General features: G+C 44.0%; 1 protein-coding gene across 18 annotated transcripts in view; it reads left to right on the forward strand.

Annotated features, from left to right (window-relative positions):
• The window catches only part of NRXN3 (neurexin 3), a 550,019-nt gene that overhangs the window by 171,062 nt on the left and 352,736 nt on the right, over nt 1-26,221 (forward strand). For 3 of the 18 annotated variants that reach the window (XM_042047924.1, XM_042047929.1, XM_042047930.1), the window contains exon 1: nt 19,727-20,735. The exons of 8 other annotated variants lie outside the window; for them this stretch is intronic. In XM_042047924.1, the coding sequence (XP_041903858.1) occupies nt 20,492-20,735 (244 nt within the window). In that variant the 5' untranslated portion in view covers nt 19,727-20,491. Of the gene's footprint in view, nt 1-19,721; nt 20,736-26,221 lie in introns of those variants that run through there. 7 more of the 18 variants (XM_042047934.1, XM_042047935.1, XM_042047932.1 and 4 more) reach the window with 4 other exon arrangements.

A 26,221-nucleotide genomic window follows, 5' to 3' on the forward strand; every position in this document is an offset into this window, starting at 1 on the left:
CTACAGCAAAGATAAAAGCACACCACAGAGCAATATGGCTTGGTGATAGAATTATCTGCAATACACAGAAATCTCTACTGATGTTTAGGGCTGGCATGGTATTAAACACATTACTTTTGCTGACAGGCATTTTCATTTCCTTGCATCATGCAGGTAGGGGAATTTGAAGGAAATCTAGTTTTCAGTTCTAGATTTGTTCAATAAAAAATGTAAAACAGAAATGCCGATGGATATGGTAGCATCTCTTTAAATCAAAAGGAACTCACTGGAAGTTTAAATAAGTTTTAGAGAAGGCTATGTGTTTTTATGTGTGTATATATATATATATATATTTATGTCTGTATTTACAAATCTGTCTATATAAATATTTATATAAGCTGTTCCCTATTTAACAAATCTGAAAGGACTGGGGACAATCCGAAGTAAAGCAGTTAAAAATTGGTGTCAATAAACTTTGTGATCCTTTGGTTATGGTCTTTGTGCTACGATGTTTGGTAACATCTTTACTCATTATTTCCCCTGTATGACTTTCAGCCATGCTGTGCACAGAAGGAAAAAGAGCTTCTGGCACTCGGGATCTGTTCGCAAATGGATGGCCTTGTACATAGGATGCCAACTTTGATTTTTCTGAAGCTGGATGTGTAGCAAATGAAGCAAAATATTCTTACAAGGGAGGGATACCTCTTTAGAAAAGCATTGATTAGGGGACATCTCATTCTTCTATCCCTTTCTTCCCCAGAGACACAGTATGATGCTGGGGAAGTTACTAAGAAAATTTTTTCTTCATGTCACCTCTGAATTATGCATTTCTTGTGTTCCGGTCTCTTACTTGAGATCCTAGAGCTTGGATGGAAACAGTACTGAGCCCTTAAAAGCAGGAATGAAGTCAGCACTAGCTATGGTTCAAATGTGTAAGGTTCCTTAAGGTGCTGAGTACTCTGTGTATGCAGAATTTACAATCTGAGACTGCACGTTCAATACCAGTGGACATTTCGATTCAATTTCCCTATTCCTGAACTCAGCATTTGTAAAATGAGTCTATCACCTGAAAAAGGTGTTGTCCAAAGTAATTAGTTTTTGCAAAACAGTCCAGTGCTTTTCTGAGTGGCACCACAGAAAAGCCCATGTGGAAATAAATTACTCTTCAGAGCAGAATTAGTAGTGTGCAGAAGGGCCACAAATGGAGCAATGAAGAAAACCATAGGATCAAGTAATGGCACCTTCAACAGGCATTATTCTTGTTGCAAGGAGTGAAGGAAAGGTCATGCCAAAAAAGGGTAGTGTGTGATTGTGTCATTAGAGGCTGTGTAGAAACATACAGAGACGCCCTGGCCCCCACCAGTGGTGTGTTTTGTCCCTCTCCCTCAGCTTGGCTCTCCAGTAAGTTGGAGTGATTAATGCTTCCTTTCTATGTATTCTCTGGCAGTAAATTCCTTTTGAATAGTTTGATACCATACATTTTACAAATACAGAATATTCGTATGTAGAACACAATTTCTTTGTATAGCTGTGGATTTTGGAACAGCATTTTTGTATGTTTCCAGGGTTATGCTGTAGAATAAAACCAAGTGTTCTGCTGCTGTATTGAATAGGCCCAGAGCTGCTCAGAGTGCGCTGGTATTTTTGTGCATCACTTCCATTAGGGAGATTCCAGTCTAGGAGGCAGCAGCTTCAGAGCAGAATAGAGTCTCTTCTCCTGCTACATAGTTGTGTATTCTGCATGAGTCTGACATAAATTATTAACTAGCAGACCCTAATTTTCCTGTAACTGATGCGGGATTTACAAAACTTTGGAAAACTTGGCCAAACATTAGAAAAGATTTGTTTATGCCAGTGTTTGTGAGTGCGATGAAATTTGTTAATAGGCTGAATTAGTGAGCATACAGAAAATGAGATGTCAGTGGTACTGCATAATCTTGTCAGGCCATTTCCCCAGGAAAAGTAGAGTTTTACCTGAATGTCTGGCACAACTGACAAAAAAAAAAAAGTGCTGATCCCTAATCTTTGTTAGCAGTAGGCCTCCTCATTGCTAGCAGGCTGCAAATTGTATTTAGTGTGTGACGTACTGTAAATGTGTGCCCCTTGCTTGAGGGCATCGTGGAGGTGAATTATTTGTGGGCTGCTAGGATCACACTGGCCAGGGGTTCTTGTAGCTGCTTTTGCAAGGGAGCTGCTGAGGTTAAGCTACTTAGTTTTTTGTAATTTAATCTGACCAGCTGGGTATGACCTCAACTTTTCTCTCAGGTCTAAGCATTGACCGAAGAGCATCCCAACATTTCCTGCTCATCAGAAGGTCAAACATATTTGATCTGGTTAATTCCTAGAAGATGAGTAAATACGTCTTATTTTTCACAGCTCCTTTTAGAGCAGAAGTACCAAAAGAAGGCCTGTTGTCACCATTTCTAGCTAGACTGCAACCTCCTGTCTTTTGAGGTTTGTGGGAGAGACAATTATTTTTCTCAAGAAGCACTGAACTAGTGTAAAAGCTTTTAATCCTATCCAAAAGGAATAGCATGGGTTATCTCCTGCTATCCCCTTGAATGTGCCAGCCACTAAGCTAATATATGAATATCTACATAAAAACAAACCCTGCAAGCAAAGGGCGACCCTGGGCAGTGGAGTTACTTTTTCGTTACTGCTTGATCTTGGTAGCGTTCAGGTCAGTGCTGTTGAGCATGTCTCTTTGCGTGGCAATTCACATCGTGTGCAGGGCTTCAGGTGACAGTGTGGGGGATCACATGGCTGTAAGTTGTGCAAAGCCTCTGTGTGCATACATTGTTTTCAAGGCAGTTGGAATGCTCATTCTTTTTGCAAGACTTTAGCTGTGGGAGCTTGGATTGTGCCTTCCTCCCTCGGAGCTCCCGTTAGCCTGCTGCACAGGGAATATTCAACATTCAGTGCAGCCATTCTGCAGCTGCCTGGCAGAGCACCAAGCTTGCAAGAGGGCACTAGAGAAAGCATAACCCTGTTTAAAACTACTCAAACTCATCAGGAGACTCTGGTATTGCAGAAGGGGAGAAGTAGCATGGCTTCATAGTTCATCCTTATGCAAATAAGGTGCCAGCCAGCAATAATGAAAAGGAACTTTCCTGAAATTGAGAAATGCTACAAGCAGCAAGGTAAAGAAATGGGGTTATGCATGTGCTACTCTTGCTCCTTGTCCCAGTGCAGTTCTTGGAACAGGGAGACAAGGAAGGAAAACAGAAAAGGGAAAGAGGCAGGTGGTCACAGGAGAGGGGAGACCAATGAAACAAGTCAGTTTTCTGTGGAGATGATTAGATTTAGGAAAGCTAAGATAAGGCAAGGGAGAGCACTGTTGCCTACCTGAGTTTTACCTAGATGAGGAGGCTAGTAACTAGCACTGGGTCCACAAAACAACTCCACTTTAGCTTTTCATTTTCTCAATCCAAAGGCAAATAAATGCATATTTAAATGATCACAGCAATTAACCACTGCTCCAGTGTATTAACATTCTGCTACATCTGCTTAGCAAACACCTGGGTATGCCTCTCCAGAACAGAGATTTTGAAATGTTCACTGATCAAGAATTCTGGTTGTTTTTTAAATGTGAGATGCTTTTTATTGCTAGAGCGTAATTTAATTTGAGGCCACTGGTGGCTGATGTGTATCTTAAATTCTGAGCTCCTGCAGGCATATAGTGTCATTGTATCTGCTCATTTAATTTTTATGAAAAGAAATTTTTTATTTACAACAGATGAAAGTATGAAAACAGCCCCCTGCTCCCCAGTTTTCCTCTCCCTTTACCCAAATCCAAAAGGAAAAGGTGAATAAAAGAAACAGTACTATATTAAAACACAAAAAAGTCAAAAATAACTCTTGTTGCACCTTAGGGGCCAGCTCTGAGATTTAGACTTCAGAGGATGGTAGTTTTACTAGTCTGAGCTTCTGGATTCTGCCTGGAATAGAAAGGCCCACATTTCTTCTTGGGAAAGAGCAGACTGTGGCAGATGGTGAAATAGTAAAATTACTTCTAAAATACTTCCTTTTTCCAGTGTACAAGGTATCTCTTGGTTTGGGTGTTGGAAGGAGGCTGAGAATGGGGTAGGCTGCAGTGGAATCCCATGTATGGGTAGCTTGCAGAGGGTTCCTTTGCAGCGTATCCAAGGTTACCCTTCTGTGATTTCAGGTGTCCTAAATTCGGTGTCTGACTCTGCTCTTATGGGTTAAGTTATAGCATTCCTGTAGTTGTGTGTGTTTTCTGTGTTCTTGTGATGTACTTGTAGTGTGATGACTTGAAGAATAAGTTTTCTGTTTAAATGCTATTGCATTTTGGGACCACACATCTCAGTTGACAGTGGTCCAGGATACTATAATGCATTAACACATTTCTGCTCCTACTACTGCAAAGTAGCATCACTTTGCAGCATGTTTTGTTGAACAGGCTATGGGCTGTGATAATTTCTTTGAGCCTTGTATTTGGCTGCAGAACAAAATGGGATGCTTCTCCTGGCATCATTCTGGTAAGACCAAAAATGCAGTCAGAGCTTTTTAACTAAGAACACCAAGAAATGAGCTAGATTGAGGAGATAGGAGTGACCTTTGGGATGACAAAATGACCACGGTTGGTTGTACTAAAAGGGAAGTAGCTGATTCATTAAGGCCACTAAGTACAGTTGGGCTCTGCAGTTCTTCCTGGTTCTCCAGTTTGTAGAGCAGCCAGTGCTGTCTGCCCTCATCTGCTGTCACAAAGCTCCCGTAATGATTGACCATTGACCACCCATCCTTCTCAGCGTGCTGTAGCTACCAGTCATGTCTATATGAGCACTAGTATGGAAGCTTGAGCTGTTCCCACTCATCCCTTTTACATGAAGTTGCCCTATCTGCCCTGTCTGTGCCAGGACTAGTGTTTTGCCTCGGCACTGCCTTTTCCATGGTGGTGCTGCAATGAATATGCTCCAAATGCATTTAAAAAAACAAAAGAAGGAGGGAGCATGTACATTCTGTCACAGAAAGGCCTTTTAGGTCTGTTCATGCTCTTGTTAGAAGAGTTTTTAACTTTCTATTTACCATGTGTTTACCCTTCTTTCTGGCTTCTGTGGGCAAAGGTGTACCCTGTACTATGGTATATGATGTTCCAGGAGAACACTGAAAACTCTGCTGTGGGTCCCTACAGTTGGCTGACCCTCAGAATGGTGAAAGGCAGTGGTCTGAGAAAGTGCGCCTTTTTTAATTAAAGAGAAAAAGAAAAAGAAAAAAGAGCAATCTATTTTAGATGTGGGAGAGAAAAACATTTGGAAAGCTTTTCACATAACAAGGCTCTTCTGTGACATTTAGGCGCATTTATACAAGTTAAAAAAGAATTTGGCACCTTCCCACCTCACTCATCAGGCTTGGAAGAGAAAAAACAACTAAAAAGACAAGATTACTTGATATGTTGCTTTGTTCTGTTCACATGAAGTGTTGTGCCTGTTGATGTTGGCTGAGTACTATTAGAGCCCACAAAGGGCCTTGACAGAGGAGTCATATTCAGTCAGGTTCAGGGCTTGCTTTCTAATAAGGAAGGATAATTATCATGCCAATCTCTGATTGCTTTTTACAGGGCACATTTAATCTGAGGGAAGATAGGAGCATCTTTTGTCTCATACAGACTTGTGAGCAGGGCTAGTAGGTGTAACAGAGTAATCACTCTGAAGGATTTGTTCATTATTTCCCAGAAAGATGGCAAAGTCTTTGTGTCACTGTCTCTCTCCTGTCTTCCCTGCTCTTGAGTTCAATTCATGCAGTTTGATCATGGTGGCCCCACTTCGCCAAGCACCTTTACTCAAAAACACTCTTGACAAGCATTTATCACTGGATTTGACAGCCAAGTAGCCTCCCTACCCATGCCCCTTTCCCTTTGAAAATTTGCAGTGTTTTGGTGGGAAGCTGATGATGTGCAGTGTGCTCTGAGGCACCCACTCCCTGGCTGTAGAGCTGTGTGGCCATGGTTGTATGCTTGCATGCATTTATGTACATTATAAATGATCTCCATAGATGTGCATGCTACCTACCTCTCTGGGTTCGTATCATGACTGTGTTTTGTCTTTGGGCACTCAGGTGCCCATTCCAGGGGAGTACATGATGTGCATATACTCTGTGACATGTTTACTTTTATATACCTCAGTGCACTTATGTCTACAGATTTATGGCTTCTGGTTATATGTGAACTCTACGGGGACAACAGTAACTCTGGAACTGTCTTGAGAATTCTTTTGTGTCTTTTTTTTAGTTATAATACAAATTCATGGAATTCCTGGTTTTGCATGCTTCTTTGTAACATAGATTATCTCCCTGATCCCGTTTACCAGTTGGTCCCAGAGTCACACCAGAAGGCTTCCTGCTATGTTGGGAATAAATGGCTCTGGAGAGCACTGCATAAATTGGTTTTGCCTCAGGGAAAAAGGCAAACAGAACTAGATGGTGAAATACCAGAATTTTAGGGAATTACACCTTCCTTTTAGGACAAGGTATTTGAATTCTCCAGCAACTTGGTCAGATACAGAAGCTTGGTAACAGCTCCAGCAAGTATTTAAAGTGTAATTTCAGTAAGATTTAATTTATTTTTATCTTTACAGTCAGTTCTTTCATAACATCTCAGTGTTTTTTGTTTCCAGCATGACATAGGTTTCTGCAGTGGGGGATCACATTGAATGTGAAGACAACTGGTGGGACAGTTGTGCTTTAGACGCTGGGGAAATGGGTTTTGCATGTTACCTGGATTACTTCAGAAGCAGTAATGGAAAAGTTGGCAGGATTCACTTGCTGGCTTTAGCTCTGAGCATTGCCAACTCATTGCAGCAAATGGAGAGTACAAATCTCACAGACTTGCTGTTTTATACCTGCAGCTTATCACTACATTGGTTTATATATGGTTCAAGATCTTGTATACTATTAGGTCAAGACCAGTATATCTTGATCTCATAGTCCACTGAAAAGGCAATTTTTCTTGGATTGTAGCAAGGTCTAGCAATGTGGAAGAGAAACACTCTGACCTCTTTTGATTCATTCACACCATCCCCTGCAGCATAAATTTCTCTAAACACAGGATGAAACACTAAAATTGCACTATTGGCTCTGAGGGGAAAAAACTGTGAGTAAATCTGAATGATCCAAATCCCAGTGTCCAGCTGCTGAAACAACTGTTAAAACAGGTGTGTCTAATTTTAGCTTTTGAAACAGCTGGGCAAAGTGTTGGCTGTGTTTCAGTATCTTTCGCTTAAAGAGAAGGCAGGTGGCATTCTCTGAACATGCTGCTATTGAATTAGAGAGACCTATTAATATTAGTGAGTCAACTTAACTTAATTCTTTCAACCTGCTAACGAGAACACTTTGGAAGGGGTTGGAGAAGAATGACAGGGTACCTTGAATAAACCAAAAGGGAAAAGGGTTGCGGTGTGTGTGTTCTAGCAACAGCAGCTTAATCAGTTCAGGAGCACCTGTGCTATGCACCACTTTGCTGGCTGTTTGAATTTCTTTTGCCTCGGTGACCTGAGGCAGGTATGTGCTAGCTGTACTTTTTGAATGAAAGCATACTCCACTGAAGTAAAGATTAAACATGAACATGAATAGATTGGCATGTGTGTGTGAGAGAATGTTTAAAAAGCCAGCAACAACTCTGCTCTGAGTAATTCGGGATTTTCATTGCAAAATCAAGCATTCAAAACTGAGGCAAGCTGGAAATCCATGTAACATTATCCCCCTTCTGCATTTCTTTCAGTCTTTCAATCCTACCAGGATCAGTATCATGTTCTTGTAGACTCCCTATTTGTTTGTGAGGCAAAAACAATCATTAAGTGAAACCCATTAGTATAGTTAGAAAATTCTGGTTTGTGAACTCTGTTTTAGTTGATCTAAAAACTGTCTGTTGAATAATAAAGAGGAAATTGGGGTTTAGTAATTAAAGTACTCAAATGCTCAGGTTGTTTTCCTAGCTCTGCAGCAGGGTTCTAGAGTGATACATTCTTCCTAAAAAGCAGCGATTATGTTATAGATGTGAGTGCAGAAATAATGGATTGTTATCAGTGTATACTTTCATATTGGTTTATGTCCCTGAGAGCAGCAGCTGTGAAAGCTGGTCACTATATGTAGTGGACTGTATATCCCTCTCAGAAAAAAAATGCATTTGAAAGAAGTAGGGGGGAGAGAGAAGATATTTTAAGAATGAGGCATTTTGTCATGTTCTTTAGCAGCATCTGATTGTGCTAAGGAGGGTATAGCTCCTCCAGATGTCAGCTATTTAGAGAGACACACACCAGAAGTTCTGTGGACAACAAATGATTGAATCCCACACAGGATGCTCTTCTTGGCAAGAGAAGAAATGGGAGTGAGTGGGTGGGCCTTTGTGTGTTACTGTGCAGGATGGGATGGGCAATTACAAAGATGGGAGAGAAGGAGAAAAATGAAGATGGATGGAGGTAAAAATACCTGCTAAATGCCAGCTGTCCCACTTGGATGGAGTAGGATTTTTGTCTGGTTGTTTCAGTGCTTTGCCTAGTGTGATTTTAACCCTATTTTACCATGATTTATGTAACCTAAGCTATGATAAGCTCTGTATAAACATCTGGATATGTGTTATTTTCACCCTGTAACTAGCAGCCTGAGAAAACCCAATAATGAGAGTGATTTGTTGAAAGACAGCTTGCTGGGGAAAAAAAACAAACCAAACCCAAATTATTAGATCATCCTTTGTTGAAAGCAGAAGTTTTTCATAGCTTCATTCCTTTAGATGAAAATTTTGTTAAAAGTGTTTTAAAGCTCAGCAGTCTTTCTGGGGATGGGTCAAAGGGTTTCAAAGAACCCACAAATAATTAGATGGCTTGGGGGCTTCCCTCAGAGGCCACCCATTTCCCTGAGAGAAGTTGAAAATGTGCTGTTCTACTGGTTTTGAAATTTACTTTTGTGTAATACTTTCTTCTTTCCTCAAACTGCATTAGATAATTTATTTCTCTTTCCCATGCAAGTTTTGTTCAGCGTTTGGCTCTGATACAGAAGCAATGTTTGAGGTGGGGAAGAGAGGCACCTTATCTTTGGGTTCTGGACTAGGTCCTGTTGCCAGTGCTAGATTAAATCTCCCATTTCTAGTGGGGATTAATGCTTGATCAAAGGGGCATAGAATTACTTACATTTGAAGGATTCCTTCTGGACCTTACTGTACCAGTGTGGAAATACAGTGTTATTTCAGTCCGTTGTTCTGGGGAAATTATGCTTCTACAACCACTCTGTTTGGCCATCACCCCTTTGATTGCCTGTCCAGCAGCCACCACATTTGACAGGAGCATTGAAGCCCCAGAGATACTGAATTCTTCCAAAACCTGTTCCTCATCCCTGATGAGGCATAAGGGCTGGTCCACCAGGTGGTAGGTTTGCAACTCTGAACCTGCATCAACACAGACCGCCTCCTCCACAGCCAAAGCAAGAAATGAGAAGGAAAAGAAGTGGAAGGTGTTACAGTGGGGTGAGGAAATACGACAAAACTCTGAGCGTGTCAGAGGAGGGAGTGTGAGAGAATGCAGGGGGAACCGAAGGTCATGTGGTGACATTGTGGTGAATAGGGGAGGGCACACATGGTACAACATAGGGATAAAGCCTCATTTCCTAACCAGTTATTTCTGTAGTTCTGCTGCTTGTAGAACAAACATTTTTTCAGGTAGCCAGGAATATCAGATGCCCTTGTTTTATCTGCCTGCTGCTACATTTCTGATGATAACACCTAGTGTATGGGCTGGTAGTGGGTAACTAGCATCTCAGTGCAAGAAAATGTGTTATACAGAGCACCTGTATATCTGCTTATTCTGTTTCTCACATACTGCTTTTCTGTCTCTTCACGTTTTTTTTGGTAGCTTGGGCTGTCACAAAATAGCTACCTTCAGATTTCTGTGCAGGAGGAGGTCAGAATGCAGAGATAAAGACAGCAACAAAATTATTCACAGTTAGTCATCCTGAAGACCACTCACATTTCTTTCACCCTCACAGTACCCACCATACTTCTGCCAGTACCCTGGACGAGTCAGTGACAGACTGTGAGTTGCTATCCTGAGTGCTCACTTTAGGTGACTAATAAAAAGGCGAGGGGGGTAAAATGTGGCATCTAATTAAAACTGTGTAGACCTAATTATAATTTAAGGGGTGACTTAAGGGATATATTGGTCCAGGGTGCAGATGGCTTTTGTATGACCAATTCAAAATTCAGATGGAAGAAATAAAGAAGTTCTTCAAGTGAGTTCCCTCTACAGGTTATGCAGGCATTTCACTATTTTCCCTTTTTTTTTTTGTTTCTTCTGTAGTTGTCCCTGGCTGATGGTCTGAGGAAGAGATAAAGAGGCTACAGAGGAGAGAGCAAAGCAGAAATGTGTGCATGTGTGCATGCACATGTGTTTGTATGCATCTAAGTGTAATCCCTGCATCACTGTTCTTAGTTTTTCCTTGGCACTTTACAATCAGTAGCTGGATTTATTGTTGGTTCTATGCAATAGATTGTACATCCATGTTGGTAGCAGTTCATGCCTGATCTGTTGTATACAGCCTATCAGTGAGGGAGTTTGCTACTCCTTCCCCTTGTTTCCATGTCCCAATTTTCATGGCTGCCTGGTGCTTAAAGCTGTTGTACTCCTGATGACTGTACTTGCTCTGGTGGTGTTTGCAGCTCCCGTGGGATTTTGTTGCTGCTGGGTGCTTTCCATCCCATTTTGCTCAAAGACAAGGGTGCTGGGAAAAGGAAGTGTTCAGTTTGAGGAAGTTGGCTTTTTGCATCCATGTGAATAGTACGAACACTCTTTGAATCACATGTGAGTTGGAGGATAATACAAGTCAAGGAAACTGCTGGTGCCTCAGGAGACCTTCAGTGCTGGGGGAGCTTGTGTAGGTGGAGTTTGAGACCCTGGGGAATAATAGGAGAGGGAGGTGCTTCACAAGAAGAGAGATGTTTTTAAAGCAGTTCATGCTCTTTATATTTATTCTCACTATTGTCCTTTTGTTGAGCTTCTCTGCTGGAGACTAGTATCCCAGTAAGGTCTCTGATCAGTGCTGCGAATGGACCTAGAGTGTGTTCTGCTTCCATCTGTTTGATTTGTTTGTGTGGGTGCATTGCATGCCTTGAAGCCAGGGCCTGTCCTTGCTAGTATTAAATATATCAGCAGGGAACAGGTAGTTGATGCTGTGTAACTACTCATCTCAGCATAATACTGCAGTGACCTAAGCTGCACTTCCTGAAAGTTGCAAAACCTTTTAAAAATCTCGGTGCAGAAGGCCTAGGAACCTGTGGACCAGGGCTTAGTGGTATTTTCCATGTCACAGAATATATAACTGGAACTAGCTAGCAGAGTGCTAATACGAGCTCTCCTTCAGTGCAAGAGGGACAAACACCTTACTAGAAATGTAAACAGGAGTATCGTCCTCAAGGTATGTGAAATAATTGTTGTTATGTATGCAGTTCTCATGAGACTTTATCTGAAGGACTGCAACCAGTCTGGGACATTGCACATCAAGAAAAATGTAGATATTTTTAAAAAGTCTCTAGGAAACCAGCAATAATGAGCAGAGTCTAAACCCCACAGATTTCTAAATGTCCTTGTCTAGGGAGGAGGGACATAGCAAAAGTCTTCAAATATGTACACAGTATCTGTAAAGAGGAAGGAAACAATCTTTCTTGTATGATAGGGAAGAAATATCAGACCTCAATATTGCAACTGAAAATGTGTGTATATGTATGTTGGGGAATTACAGATCGCTAGGAAGGGAATGTTTAGAACACTGGTAAATAAGTTTTAAACTTTAAATCAAAACTTTACTGAACTCATTGAGTAGCAACACACTTTATGCTAATGGTTAATTCTCAATTGTTATCATTAATTATTTTTTTATATACAGAACTACAGAACTGTTATTCTTTAACATTTATGTCCTAAATTAACTGTGACTATACAGTGCCACAGAGCTGATTCTCTACACTTAGCACTGACAGCTACAGTCCTTGGTGGTTTTAGACGCAGAAGAAGGGGTGAGAAGTAGAGAAGGATGAGAGAAGTTGGAAGTGATGCTGGCTTGTCATATTCCGTATCCAATTACCCTTCACATACTTGATTCTTTAATGCTATTTCAATCTCCCAAAAATGGGATCTTCAACTGCCAGCGGTGCTGCTTCTCTTGTTCTTTTTTTTCCAGACATGCTTCTTGTGTGTTTAGCAGGATGCCTGTTTGTTTGCATCCATTGTGTTTATCTTGTCCTTTGTTGCAACTTTTTGTTACCTGGATGCCTCCTATGAGCAAATAACTATGTGTTGTTTGCCTGTTTGGTGGTCATGTTGCTCACATACTTAGTGAGATGCTTATACATACCATAAGAGTGTTGCAATACATTATATACTGCTGTTAGTTACTATATTTTAGTATGTTTATATCTGGGCAGAAGGAAAGTTAAGATTAATTATATCCTGATAATTGCATTTTTAATTCATAGATGTCACATGTGACTTCTTTGACTATGGCGGATTTGTGAGAAGGAGAAAAAAAAATTGTTGATAAAGTTGAACACTGGTATTTATTGCTTCCAGAGAATTGATTCTTCATCATTGCACAAGATCTTGGGCAAGGAGAAGGCCATCTAACAGCTTATTGTTTGTTATACCTTAGCCAGTAAGTAATTTGACACAGACAATGCAAAGTGGGCTCTTTCAGGGTTAAAAGCAGAAGAATTGTTCTCCACAGTGTCTTCTTTTGTCCTTCCAATTTTTAGCTTTGGCTGCTCTGACCTTCTTTGTCTCTTCATCTCCTGCACATTGACAAGGTATACATCTTAGGAAATTACACCTACCAGCAGCTCCCACGCAAGGAGGCTTGGCTGCTGGAATCACTTCACTCTTTGTCAGGTGGTGAGACACTCATGTCATTGAAAGGTTTCCCCCCTATAGCTTTTCTTGCTTTTAATTCTTTTTTTTTTTTTTTTTTGGTGGCTGGATGACCACAGCAAACACCAGTCACCTGGCAGTTATTACTGTGAGTTGAACAGGTGATTACAGGCAAAAGCCAGGCAAGATGATAGATGGAAGAGAGAAGAGAAGCAGAGGGGAGTCTGTGCACAGTGTGTATTAGAGAACTCGCTTTTCATTAGTACAAAAGTCAGTTTAAAGGAGCAAAAGCAACAGTTTTTCCAGCTTTTCCTTTCTGTGTCAGATAAGATTTCTTTGAGTGCAAAAGGAAAATAAGTCTTCTTTCTGCTTTCATGGGTAAAATTAAAATGGTTCCTTATTTATCTCAGCAGGTATTTTAGCTCCGTTCTTTCTACTTCAGCCTTTCAGGTGCTATTTAAATTTTAGAACGCAGAACTCTTAAAAATTATTTCCCAGCTGTTCCACACTAAGAATTCGTGATATAGGTGTTAGTTCTGCAGTGCTAATATTTGCCCTAGTGTGTAAGGCACTGGGCTTTCAGACCTTCCAGATCTAAATCTAGATCTGCAGAATAGATACAGCCAAAATTACAGTAGGAAACACATCCTCCTCTGTGATCTGCTGGTGCATCTAACCTCTTGCTGCTGTGAGAGTCACTGAAGGCAAGGGATCACAGCATGTGTTATCCCAGGCAGGGCTCACACCTAGGCTGGAAACAGGCTGTTCCCCTTCACCTTAGACTTGCCAAGACTGATTCCAAACATAAGGAGAACAAGATACACATATCTTTTTGTTCCCATAACCATAGTAGCTACATGCATCCATAGTATCAGTTGCTATCAGTATCAGTTAGGCTAGAAATGAATTTGCCTCAACATAAAATCAGGTCTGTAAGAGGGGGCTGTTACGAATGATGGAAATCAGTTCTAGGCACATGCTACAGGTCACTACCATTTTATACTGGTATACTTAGTGAAACATAGGTAGTAGAGGTACAGAAGTGTGAATTCTGTGACACAACATTCAGAAAATTAAACTGTTGGGCTCTTTTTATTCACTGGTGATTCAATAATTATCTAAGGTCAAGCAGTGGGTAACCCTGAATTTTTCAAACTCAGCCAGTCTTTTGGTTTCTCTAATCTTTCTGAGTCTGAACAAACCTTTGATAAAAAGTCACATTGCCGAAAGTGATACAAGAAGTCGAAGCAGGTTCTGTTTCTCTGCCTGACAAGATTTTAGCAGCTGCCATTGAGCCCAGCTTCCACTGAGAGTAACAGAGATAGATGCAATTCCAACCTTCCTGGAGGAAAAACCTCTGCAGCCACAGAAGATCAGTTTTCTCTTGTGAGATGAGAGTCTGCCTGTCAGAACACTGCTGAAGGGCAGACTAGAGTCTGGTTAGCCCACTTTGATAAAGTACCCCAGAGGCAGGGACTAAAGTGTTGGTGAGACATAAGGGGAGACAGTTGATACTTGAATAACAGAACCTCCTCATGATGATTGAAGTAAACTAAACTTGAGCATCCTTTATTTAACACAAAGCCCATTCATAATTGCTGATCTGGTAGAGGTCTGAAGTATGAGAAGGATTTTGTCCTAATTTTTGAGGCAGCTTTAGGAAAGGGGATGCTTGCTGGTGTCTTGTGCAGGTAGTCAGGGGTATCTCTGCAGCACATTCTGTGAAGGAGAATTCCCAGGGGTGATGGAGTGAAGAACTCCCACGCTCAGGGCTGAAAGCATGGACTAGACACTCCTGTGTGAAGGCACCATTGCCAGTATCTAAGCCTTTCCATTCTCTTAGGTTCACAGACTAGCAGACTTTGGCCAAAAAAAGGTACTGTTTGCTCATAAAGCTGTTCTGACATATGTTGGCTCATGCCTTTCCAGCAAGTCTGTAATCTCTCTAGGGAAGGGACTCTCAGCTTATGTTAGTTTGCATAGTGCTGAGTACAGTGGATCATCCTTTATACATTATCCAGCAAACAGGGGCAATTTTAACATATTATTGTCAGTTTGCATTAGCAAATCCTGACATTGCCTCTTTCCCAATTATAGTTGATTAATGCTTATCAAAATGAGATATGTCGCTGTATTTGTGTGCCCACGCTCTTGTTCTTGCTTGTTTCCACCAACATAGGACTCCAGGTGTGTCACAAAAATCTGAACTTTGCAAGATTTTTGGCCCTTAAATTGGATGTTTGACAGAACTGAGTTTGTGTCCCAGTAGTTGCCATTGCTTTTGGCCCAGACTAACTGCTTGTAATCAACTTGCATTTCCCTCCTCACAAATTAACACCAAGGGGCAGATTTCCCTTCACTGATGTCAATCTACTGGCTCTGTTGAGTTTATTCACCCTGACACAAATGAGAACAAAACTAGGCTCTAAAGCTTCTATATTAGTTGCTTTCGGCAATCTGTGGTCCCTTGGAGCTGAGCAGAAAAGAAAATACCTGCCCTATGTTACAGGTAACATGTAAGGCATATGCCTCAACTTTTGTAGGTGACTGGACTTACTGGTTGTTAAAGGAAAGCACAGAAGCCCTGAGAAAAGGTTGCTTTCTGCCCCCCCTTCCCCCCCACTCCAGATACAGAATAAAACTGAGAACTACAGAGACTGCAGCAACTTGGTTATACACAAAAAAAAGTACTGCACACAAGAAAAAGTACTGCATAACAGCAGCTGTGTGTGTAGTTTTCAGCCCTGCTCAGGAGCAACCTTCCCCTTTCGCTCTGGATGAGCAAACACTGATAATTCTTTGGTGCTGCTGGGTCCTGCCTCCTGAGGCTGCCTGCAGAGAGGCAGTGATGACAAGGACGGTGGGGCACCAGGGACTAGTCTCAGAGCAGTTAATTCTGCCAGCAGTGCTGAGGAACTTTGCAGATTTTTGGTCACTGCTGTCATCAGCAGAATTTGAAGTAGCTTGCTAAAGACAAAGGTGTCTAAATGCCAGTCCTAAGCTCTCTACAGCATGCAATTCCCTCTGATTTATTTTATTTTATTTTATTTAAAACACTATTTTAACATCATAAGCGAAACCTGTTTTCACCCTCCTTCTTGTTTTTGGAAAAGTACATTAAAAAAATAATGGAACTGTTTTGAACCTTGAGAGAAACAGTTCTGTCTGGGAAAAGCTTCTGGGTGACAGGCTGTTCTAGCTGACCTTATTCTCTTAACCTTATTACATAGCAAAGCACTGACTAATGCTCTACTTGTTAGCTTCTACGGGGTGGAGGCAAAGCTGTCCTCTCTCTGGAAGGCACCCTGTATTGATAAATGCTAATTGAGTTTCCCCATTGGATCCAGTTTGAGAGATCAGTGATTTTACAACAGCACTGATTTTTCAGTTCTGAGTGCAGCAAAGTAATTAACAGCTAAGATTTAATAGGAAACATAGAGAAAGTTGCACTTGCTCTGTCAAATACGATGGAGTACAAACTTTTCCTGGCCTTGAAGATGACTCTTTCTGGGTCTCTTTCTGGGATTCTCAAACTCAGAAACAATTGCTTTACTATTTCTCATTTTTGCAGAATATAGTGGCACTCTGCTCTTTCAGTAAATGAAACAGCTATGCAGGAAATACGACTACTTTTCTCATATCTGTAGGGATCAACAGATCATAGAAACCATTATCCTTTAAGGTATCCATCTTGGTTCTGAAGACACAAGAGCATTTAGAAAGACTCTGTGTTTACCCAGATTAATTAAACTAATATGAATACAACAAAGCCAGCTACTTTTGAAGTAAATCTGGTGGAAATGTTGAAATGTCACTTCTGAGTACAAACTTGCCCTTGCCACCCAAGAGGAAAACTGCAATTGAAATCTGCCCTCTTCCTGAAGTGGTGCTGCTAAATAAATGAGTCACCTGTGAACTACAGGGCAGTAAATACATCCACTGACACCTAATAAAGCAAGGCAGAGTGAAGTTCCAGTACTTTATGGTGTCACCAGGATCCTATGATGTATTTATAGCTAGCTTCACATGCTTTCCTTTTTTTCATTACTTATCTTTATGGCGTACTCCTAGAGTTTGGTTTTCTTGGTCCATCTCATTTTTCCCTAAGGCAGTTTGCAGCAAAGGAAGGTTGGTAGACAAAATGTAGAGCAAATCCCCATCAGAGGGGCAATACACAGCCACTCTATTTCTCCTGTTCATGGACTGCCCAGGCATTTTCTGTCTCTGGCCAGGGCAGTCTGAAGTGATGCTCACCTTTGTATGTCCTACTAGCACCTAAGCTGGTAGCTCTGCATGTGGGGAAGGATTGGTGGCAGATTGAATGAGGAAAAGGATCAGTGATTTGTTTTGGAGCTTGGTAATTTATTGTCCATTGAGGGCTCTGCCTCCCACAGCAACCCAAAACGTAGGTGGCCAGCATGAACAGGAGCTTGAGTATGGAGAACAGGATGTGGCCTGTTGGACTATTAAAGGGAAATTAAAAGCTGAAGGATGCTACCAGAGTTTAGTCAATGAAACAACCTCTTATGTGTTCTTCTCTTTCAGTAACAGGGCAAATAGTTGCAGGAGAGGGGTGAGGAGTGTATCCATGCAGTTCCCCTGCTCTTATCTCTAGAATTGCATTTTCTAAAACATATTTATTTTCCACACAAATTAATGAATTTTCCACCACTCCCTCCTGGAAAAGCAGCATTGAGTCCTCAATGTTTAAACCTGTAGGACCTGTAGCCCCTTTGACTGATCCTGTAATGTGTGATACGTTCTGTCCTTTTTGTAATGCTTCAGCCAGAAAAAACAGAAAGTAAAATGATGGGAGGCAGATCTTTGTTGCACTGCTTATAACTATCTGGGTCTGAAACTCATTCAGATTTCCTTTATTTTACAAATCAGCTACTCAGTGATGTGTATTTAATACACGTCCTTCCCATCTTCCCCTAAATCAGGTTCCCTACAGCTTAACTACACAATAAATTTTTCAGAGTACTTTGTCTGTGGACTGTGTGAAAATTAGGACTTCTGTGATGAGGGATTCAAGGGTGCTGACTCATGGGTCAGCAGCCCTCCAAGGGTGTTATGCCAGTTTATATTTCCCCCTTCCCCCAAGTAGTTAGGAGCAGGGAGCTTCTTCACAGGATCCTTCTGGGCAGCAACTTCAGTTTCCTCAACAAAACTCACGGCCAGGAAAAGTTGTCTTGCAGAGATAAAACTGCTCTGTGCCCTCTGTATGGTACCACAAACTTGCCATCCAGGAGGGATCTGCACTACAGGTTACTCAGTCCTGTCTCCACCTGTGTGCCCCATTGTGAGGAAAGCTGACATTCACACTTTAAGGCTCTTAAATGGCCACCAAATCATCAAGTTAGTTTATACTAACAGCATGTACTGCTTGAGATGGAGAAGCTCAGTGTCTGTTCAGTTCCCACGTCTATCAGTCACTCACTGGCTGAACGTGACTGAGCCTCTGTTTCCTTATCTACAGAATGGCAAAGTAATACCAAAAGGTGTTGAATGGCTTCATTAATAAAAGACTTTAAAGCACTCTGAGATTCTTAGGTGGCAGATGTCAGATAAATGTGAAGATAACATTCTTGCTTTTCACAATCATTGATTAAACCCTGCAAAACACCAAAGCATTTCTGACTGCTTTAGCCCCTAATTTAGATCACTTATACTATAAGTTACTAGAAAATAAATTACAAGCATATCAGGCTCAGCTAAAAGTATTAGGCGTGCAACTCAGGTTGATCATTACAAGTTAGTGACATGTTGTACCAAATTGAGATCAATGACTGAAAACACTGCACCTCAGTGTTAGGGAAAGACTCGAGTCAAACAGCAGGTTTCAGAAGCGCATGTGTGCACGCCTACAAACATGCTTCTAGTTGGGAAAACAGGAAAACTTACAGTCATAAATAATTTATTTGTTTGTATGAATAAATGAAGAGGAGGGAGGCAGTGCAGTGCAAGGTGAGTCTTGGCGGTGGCTGGCTCCTTTTCCAAAGCTCCTTATTGACTCCCTGAGTGATCCTGTGTAAGTCACTTCACTGCTGGTGCTTGCCTTCCCCAGCGTGGCTGGGGATTTTTGCCATGCAAATTGATAGTAAATTACTAGATAATGCTACTGCATTTGTTTATTAATTTATGGGCTGCAAGCTGGCTGCATTCCTCACTCTTCAAGGATTAAGTGCGGATACACCTGTTTGGACTAAGCCTATCGTTGCAGAAGCATTAAAAAAAAAAAAAAAAAAAAAATCTGTAAGAGCCATGGGGATCCCGTTTTCAAGAGCGAGGTTACCCCTGGTCCTCTCTTTGCTCCTGAGCAGCTGCGGCCGCAGGACGAGCCCCAGGACAGGGCGGCACGGGGGGACGGCGTTACCTCAGCGCATCCATCCCCGTGCCGCGGCCGAGGGCTCCCCGTGCCGGCCGCCCCCGAGGCACAGTGGGACGGCGGCACGGGAGGAGGTCCCGTCCCTGCACGGACGGGCTGGGCGCGTTTCGCCAGGGGCTGCTTGGGGCGGGCAGAGGCCGTGGGCGCGGCTGGGCGGCGGTGGCTGCCGGGCGGCGGTGGCTGCCTGGCTCCGGTTCCGGGTGCGGCCGGCTCCGGGAGCCGGGTGTTCCCCGCTGCCGGCGGCACCGGCCCGGGGGCCGCGGGGCCGGGGGCGCGCGGGACCGCACGAGCGCATGAATGGCGGGGGCGGTGCCGCGCGCGGCCCCGCCTCCCCCCGGAGCCAGCCAGTCCCTCTGCGCAGCGCTGCCGCCGCCCCCATTGGCTCGCCGGCGCCGGGACATTTGCATGCGGCTCGCCCATTGGCGGAGCCGCTCCCCCGGCCGCCCCGGCTGTGCTTCACCTGCGCCGCCGAGTTGCCCGCACTTGGCGCCGGCCGCCCGCGCCCGCCCCCGGCTCCGCTCGCTCCGCGCCCGGACCGCGCCGCCCGCCCGGCTGCTCCAACGCGCCCGCCCGCCCGGGAGGACCTGGCGATGCACTCGACGGCTGCGCAGGGTTAATCGGCTTGAGCCCTCGGTCGCCTGGATTCGGTGGAAGGAGGATAACAACCTAGATCGCTCTGTGTGTGTGTGTGTGCGCGTGTGCCTGTCCTAGCAGTTCTGCATTGCAACACTTGCTAGTGGAGAAGCAAAAGAAACCCCCCGGAATTGGGATAAAACCAAAAAAAAAAGAATCAAAAATTTACCTGGGGTCTCTGGCTTATTTCTTCTTTTTCGTTTTCAGTAGTCCCTCTCAGCAAAGTGAGAGACAGGGATCGCAGGCAGGGAAAAGTCCTCAAGGACCCCGTGATCCTGGAGGAACCTGAATAGGACCCTCGCGCGGACATGTGCGGCGTTCCTGCGCGCTCCTGGAGGCTCGGTACGGCCGCGGGGTTCCTGCCACAGTAGATCCAGTCCTGGGAAACGGCGCGTCTTATTCGTCTCTGTGTGGTTACCAACCTTCCCCCATCCCTCCCCTTCCCTGCTAGCACTCGCTCTCTCGCACACACACTGCCTCTTTTCCTCTTGAGCACACACGCACACCCCTAGAGCCTCGGAAGCGACTCTCCTTTCTGCTAGCATGGGTCCCCTGGCATCATGAACGTTATTCTCTCTCCCTGGCTGGAATTCAGACTGCCCGTCTGTAGGTGTCCTGTGCCTTGACCATGCACCTGAGAATAGACCCCAGCATTTGCCCGGGACGCCGCCCCGCCTGGACCCTGTGGATGTGCTCCCTCTTTTGGGGATGTATCGTCAGCTCTGTTTGGAGTTCCTCTAACGTGGCTTCTTCTGCCTCTTCTTCCTCGTCTGTTTCTCAGGCTCAGTATGAGCATCACTTCCACGGCAGCAAGCACCACTCTGTGCCTATCTCTATCTACCGCTCCCCTGTCTCCCTCCGAGGAGGACACGGTGGGTTCCCACTCTTGTTTCTTTCTAACCTTTTTGCAGAGCAGTTGGAGCAGCAGAGGGGGAGCAGGGACGATGGCTGTGTCTCCGCGGGAGGGGGGTCCTCCCAGGCCCTCATTTCTGCCGTTAGCTCCCTTCCCCATTAACCCTCCACTTCTCCCCTGCGCCCTCCCCGAGCAGTGCCTGGGGCTGAGGACGCGCCGCTTCCAGAGCCAACTTCCCCGGCCGGTGGTCCAGCAGGACGGAGGGTGGGGACCGGCGTGGCCGGGGCGGGCTCGGGTCGCTCTGTGTCAGACGGCAGCGCCGAACAGCTCGGGACGGCGGAAGGGCATCTGCTCCAGTCCCGCTGGGGTCCTGCGACGGGGAATAACTAACTCCCTGGCTTGTAGCGGCTGACATGGTCACTGCAGCAGCGTATCTTCCCTGCCGGCCACCCTCGTTTTCCCGGTCGCCCTGCTGCGGGAGGGCCAGCCGGGGGCTCGGGGAATTGCCGCCGCCGCTCCTCCCCTGCCTGCGCGTTCGCAGCCTTCCTGGGTGAGGATAGCAAGGGGCGTACAAAGGAAAAGGCGAGGTCTCATTCCTGCTCCTGGTTTCTTGCTTGGTACTGTCTTCCTGGGAAACCCTGGGGCAGGAAATAATAGGGAGTAGGTTTTCACTCTGGCAGGCTGGGAGAACGGTAAGAGGGTGTCTGAGACGCCAAGAGAGAGTGAGAAGACCAGCATCCTGCTTCTGAAATGCTGAGCAATGCTCAGCAGCTGGACCTACACAGCCTCTTGCCCAGCTCTCCCAAGTCTCCCCTCCTTGACAGGAGTTGGCCCAGGCCTGGCTGACATGGGGGCTCTCCCTCATCTCCACTTTCTCCTGTCTTCTGTCCAGTGTCCCTTAGCTTCTGCTTTCAGTCATATTAGCTGGGAGAGGCAGGCAGGCAGGCCGGGGCCTGGCCCTTTCCCTCCAGGGCTCCCGGTCAGGGTCAGGTCTGGCCTTCCATGATAGAAGTACTCAGTTACAGAATCACATCTGTGCAGGGCCAGAGGAAGAAGAACTGGTATCAGAATTGAGGCATAGGAACACTGAAGAAGAGCTAAGGGGAGGAAGAGCCCTGGCACAACTGGTTGAAATGTCGCATGACATGGCTGCAGCAGGACTATGAGGATGTGCTGGCAGGGCTGTCAGGGTTACAGGGATATTGAAACCTGGAGTGCCCCGGGTGAGTGCTCAGACGACTAGCAGAGCAGTCTGAAGAGTTCAAATGGCACAGTGATGAATGGACCTCCACTGAAATCTCTAGGTACATTGGCAGAATTGTAGAAGAAGCTTGGTATTGCAGGTATGAGCCGAGGCGCATTGGAAAGGGCTCAGGAACGAAGCCAGGAGGCAGATGCTGCAGGTCACAACTGAGCACCAGCAGAGCTGGGCTGTGCTAGCAGGAGGTGCTCTGGCAGAGCTGCTGGAGGGCACTGGAAGAGGGTGACAGGGAGTTCTGCAAGGTAGGTCGTCGATGCTCTGGCAGTGTGGGAGGGGGAGCCCAGGGCACTGCAGAATAGCACCATACTGCAGAGGCGAGGACTCAGGACTGAAGTGGCACTGGGTGCAATAGGTTGAGGGGGAGGTGTTCAGTCATTTCTGCAGACACAAGTGGCACTATCCTTCGAGCCTATTAGACTCCCACTTCTGCTCCAAAGTTCACATCCATCCTGAAATGCAAGAGAAACATTCAGGCCCCACATGGGAAGGGAACCAATGCCGTGCCAGACATCAAGACCATCTGTTAAGCACCACCCATGTGAAACTCAGTTATGGGTTATTAATCACTAGCAGCAGGAGCCCTGTTATTTGCAGCAATGCTTGAGGACCATGTGAGAGTCCCTGTTGTGCTAAAGTGAGAAATACGAGGGATCAGTCAGTCCCTGCCCCAAAGGGCTTTCAACAGCCCAGCTTCTGTAGCTTAGTTCTCCTGTGATGAAAGGGGATAGCGAAGTCTGGCTTGTAGGTCACTTTTGAGGAGAGGAGAGAAGGATGTCACAAAATGTGATAGCGGTTGGCTTCGCTGTAAAAGGCAGGCAGTAGTCTGTGGGAGAGTCTACAGTCTATGTCCTGGTCAAGAAATTATAGTTCTTTTCTCCTTGATGGCTTTTCCATTTGCCTTGAAAGTCAAGCAAAGCTTCATTTAAGAGCCAGGAGCAAAAGCTGTTATCAACTTCAATGAGAAACAGGCATTCTTTTGGTGTCCTCATTGCAGAAAGGAACCAAGAGAAATAGAGAGCTCAGGGAGCTCAGACTAGTGCATAAGTCAGTTTGAGTTGTTTGGTTTCTTTGTGGGGTTTTTTGCGTTTTTTTGGGGTTTTTTGTTTGGTTGGGTTTTTTTTCTTTCCTCATTATGCCTTGTAGCAAAGCCATCATGAAAACCCCCTTTGGCCATATAAGGGGGGTGAGTGGGATGGACAGAGAGAGAGATTGTGCCAGAGAGGAAGAGGAGACCACAAAGACAGCTGGTCTTGGAAACACGCATGGTTTATTTTTATGTGTTCTTTCACTGTTGCACAACAGAGGCCCTTGGAACTTGGATCCGTAACAGCGTTGAGGAGTCAGATCCCAAGGAGGCTGTGCACTCTCTGTGTTTCCTGGGATTTTGATTCTTTGTTTTTCTTAGAGGGAAATAAGAAATTCATTCTGATTTCTGCTCTACTTGGTGGCTACATTAATACTGGTTTTGGAATGAATCAGATCAGGATCATGGCCACCCTGATGTGTTGTCTTCCAGCCTCACAGTGCTGACCACCGGGACTCAGTCTTGTATTAAACATATTTTCCTTTTTTCTTCTACATCCCAGTGGATTTCAATCTGTTTGAAGAAGCAAATTAATATCTAGCATAGAGGAAAAATAAATGTCTCACAAGCAGTGAACAATTTTTTGGAGTCTGTGTCTAGTGCCCCTTTAAAATCAGTGGAAAACCTGGTGGCTTATCTTGAGCAGGACCGGACCCAGATCTGGCAGTCGCTACTGTGCTGGTGTTATGAGAGTTAATTCTGAAATCTCTGAGCTGATGATTTCCGGTAGTTGGGCTGCAACCTGCAAATGCAAAATTTGGCACAGCTCATCTTCTTGAGGAGAAAGTCTTTCTAACAGGTTCACCTCCTTGTCAGCAGGGGAGTGAGCCTGGCCAGGCAGGGGACTTCAGCAAGTTAGAACAAATCTTTTTTCCATGTGAGGACATTCCTAGGCTGACAGAATCTTTATCCCTGAATAATAGGAAGGGAAAGCCATGATTCCTTTTTGTTTCACTAGGAGCTTGTGAAACAGAGGGAGGAACAAAGTTGGGACTGTGTTTATTGAAGGTTCCCATGTGCTGAATCCTCCTGTCTCCCCTGAGCTATTTTGCACCGTGCTGGGTCAGCTGCTTTACCAGAGCCTGCAGCAGTGACTTCACGGCCCTCTTTCCACATCCTCATTGCCTCAGCTGATGAATAATGCGTGCCTCTGGTTGACAGATAAAACGAAGAGATTTGTGCATGTTTTGTCTTAGTGATGAATTAATTAATTTGCTTTCTCTTTTTCTCCTCCAGCTGTTTGTTCTCTCTCTGTGCTTAATTGCTGTGGAGCAGGGCTGCACAGAGGCGATGTGTGATGCCTTGTGCAGATTGTCCCTGCCTGCAGGGACTGCACTGCAGCTATGGGAGCAGTGGTTGGCACGGGGTAGTTTCTCTTCATTTTCACTTTGTGGGGCCTAGGCTAGCCCAGGCTGTTGTACAAGTCACAGGAAAAAGTGTAGGTCTGTTGTGAGGACTGGTATTGAGCAATCACCAGATCTTGTAGGTATAACTCTCAGGCCTGAATCAATTCTTAGAAGTTCTGTTATTTTTATGAAGCATTTCCTTCTGTTATATCTTTTTTAAAATCAGCAAATGAGAGCAAATGCTTGGACAAATCAAGAGAGTGCTTCCATGAAATAGGCAGGTATTGTGCAAACCAGTGTCAAAGACTACCACACACAGCTCTAGCAGTTTACCCTTTTTAAAACGCATATGTCCTTGCTGCTCCTCCAGTGTGACTTACTCCTCATCTCAAGATTCTATGTTCCTGCAATCCTGCCTTTTCTTTGTGATAGGAAACGAATTCCCCATCCTTGGCACTGCCCATTCCCCAGTACAAAGCAGGACCTTTCCTGTTTCCTCCATCACCAGGAGATTACTTTGAGCAAAGGTTGGTAGCTTTAACAAAATGGGAAAAAATTGCTCTGTACAGAGCAGTCAGTGATCCAGTAAAATGAACTTCACTCAGATCTGAAATTAAGGTTGCAATTAAGTTCCGCAAAGGTGAAAAGCTAGAAGTCTGTCTACTTTCTGTGGCTTGCTTTTATTTTCCTATCAACAATGCCTAATTTTTTGGCAAAGACTAGTGCTGCTGTATGCCTGAATGTTTACATTCCCTTCCTCAGAGATATTAACAATGATTAATTATTTTTAAAGGATGGTGAAATCTGCTTAAATTATCTCAAGCTGTCTCTTCAGAAATTGAAGCATCTATACTCACTCCCTTGTAGTTTTAAGTGATCATAATTGGGCTTTTCCCTCCTTGTGCTGACTCTGTAGCTCTTCTGAGAAAGCACAGTTTTCAGTAGTTGAACACAGAAAAAATTGGGTATGTACAAAGACTGTTTCCTCAAAATGAGGTTGCTATTTGACTTATCCTTTGCATGCTTTTACATGAAACAATTTCTGATCAGGTGCTTTCACTTCTTATTCTGTGCACTATATTAACTGTTCCCAACTTGGAATAGTTTGCATTGATCTCCAAAACTGATGTTAAAGTCTGTTCACCTGGTACTTGTTCTTAGGAGTTCCCAATGGTCTTATGAGATCTGGACGTGAGAAACTTAATGTTATTGTTGAACCCTGTCAGTCTTTTTTGATACATGTCTCTGTGCTCTCTGAAACATTGCTCAGACTGATGCTGCTAAAGGTATAGTTTCCTCAGACATTTTTAAAAGGGCCCTCCTCTGAAAGCTACTTTGTGCTTGCTCAGTATCTCATAGCACATTTTGCAAAAGTGGGAATGCTAGTCCTAGTCAGAATTAGATCAGGGCTTTCTTCCTCCTTGTATTTCCTTTGCAATTTAGACTAGAGAGAGGTTGCTTTTCTGTTTTATTTCTGCTTTTGGGTAATACAGCCCTGACTTTTCAAGCAACTGCCACATTCTGCTGCAGAGGTGACTACATTTCAAAGACAGGTGAAGGATCCTGCTGTATGCCTTGTATAGGCATTGAAGTTATAAAGAATATTGGGTTTAGTGACATCAGCTGTGTAGTCAGAATACTGCAGAATTAGAATTTTACCTTTTATAATATTTCTACATTTTAAAATACGATTTTATCTTAATAATTCTTGTTTCTCTTGTTGTTTTCTTGTTCTTTATCTTCTTTTGCCATGGCATGACCATATATGTTTGAACAGTGTTATGACAGCCACTGGGTTATTATATACTGTGCTG

This window comes from Corvus kubaryi, unplaced genomic scaffold (genome assembly GCF_017639235.1).
Source record: "Corvus kubaryi isolate FWS band 111438036 unplaced genomic scaffold, C.kubaryi_AGA036_p1.0 66, whole genome shotgun sequence".
Lineage (NCBI taxonomy): Eukaryota > Metazoa > Chordata > Aves > Passeriformes > Corvidae > Corvus > Corvus kubaryi.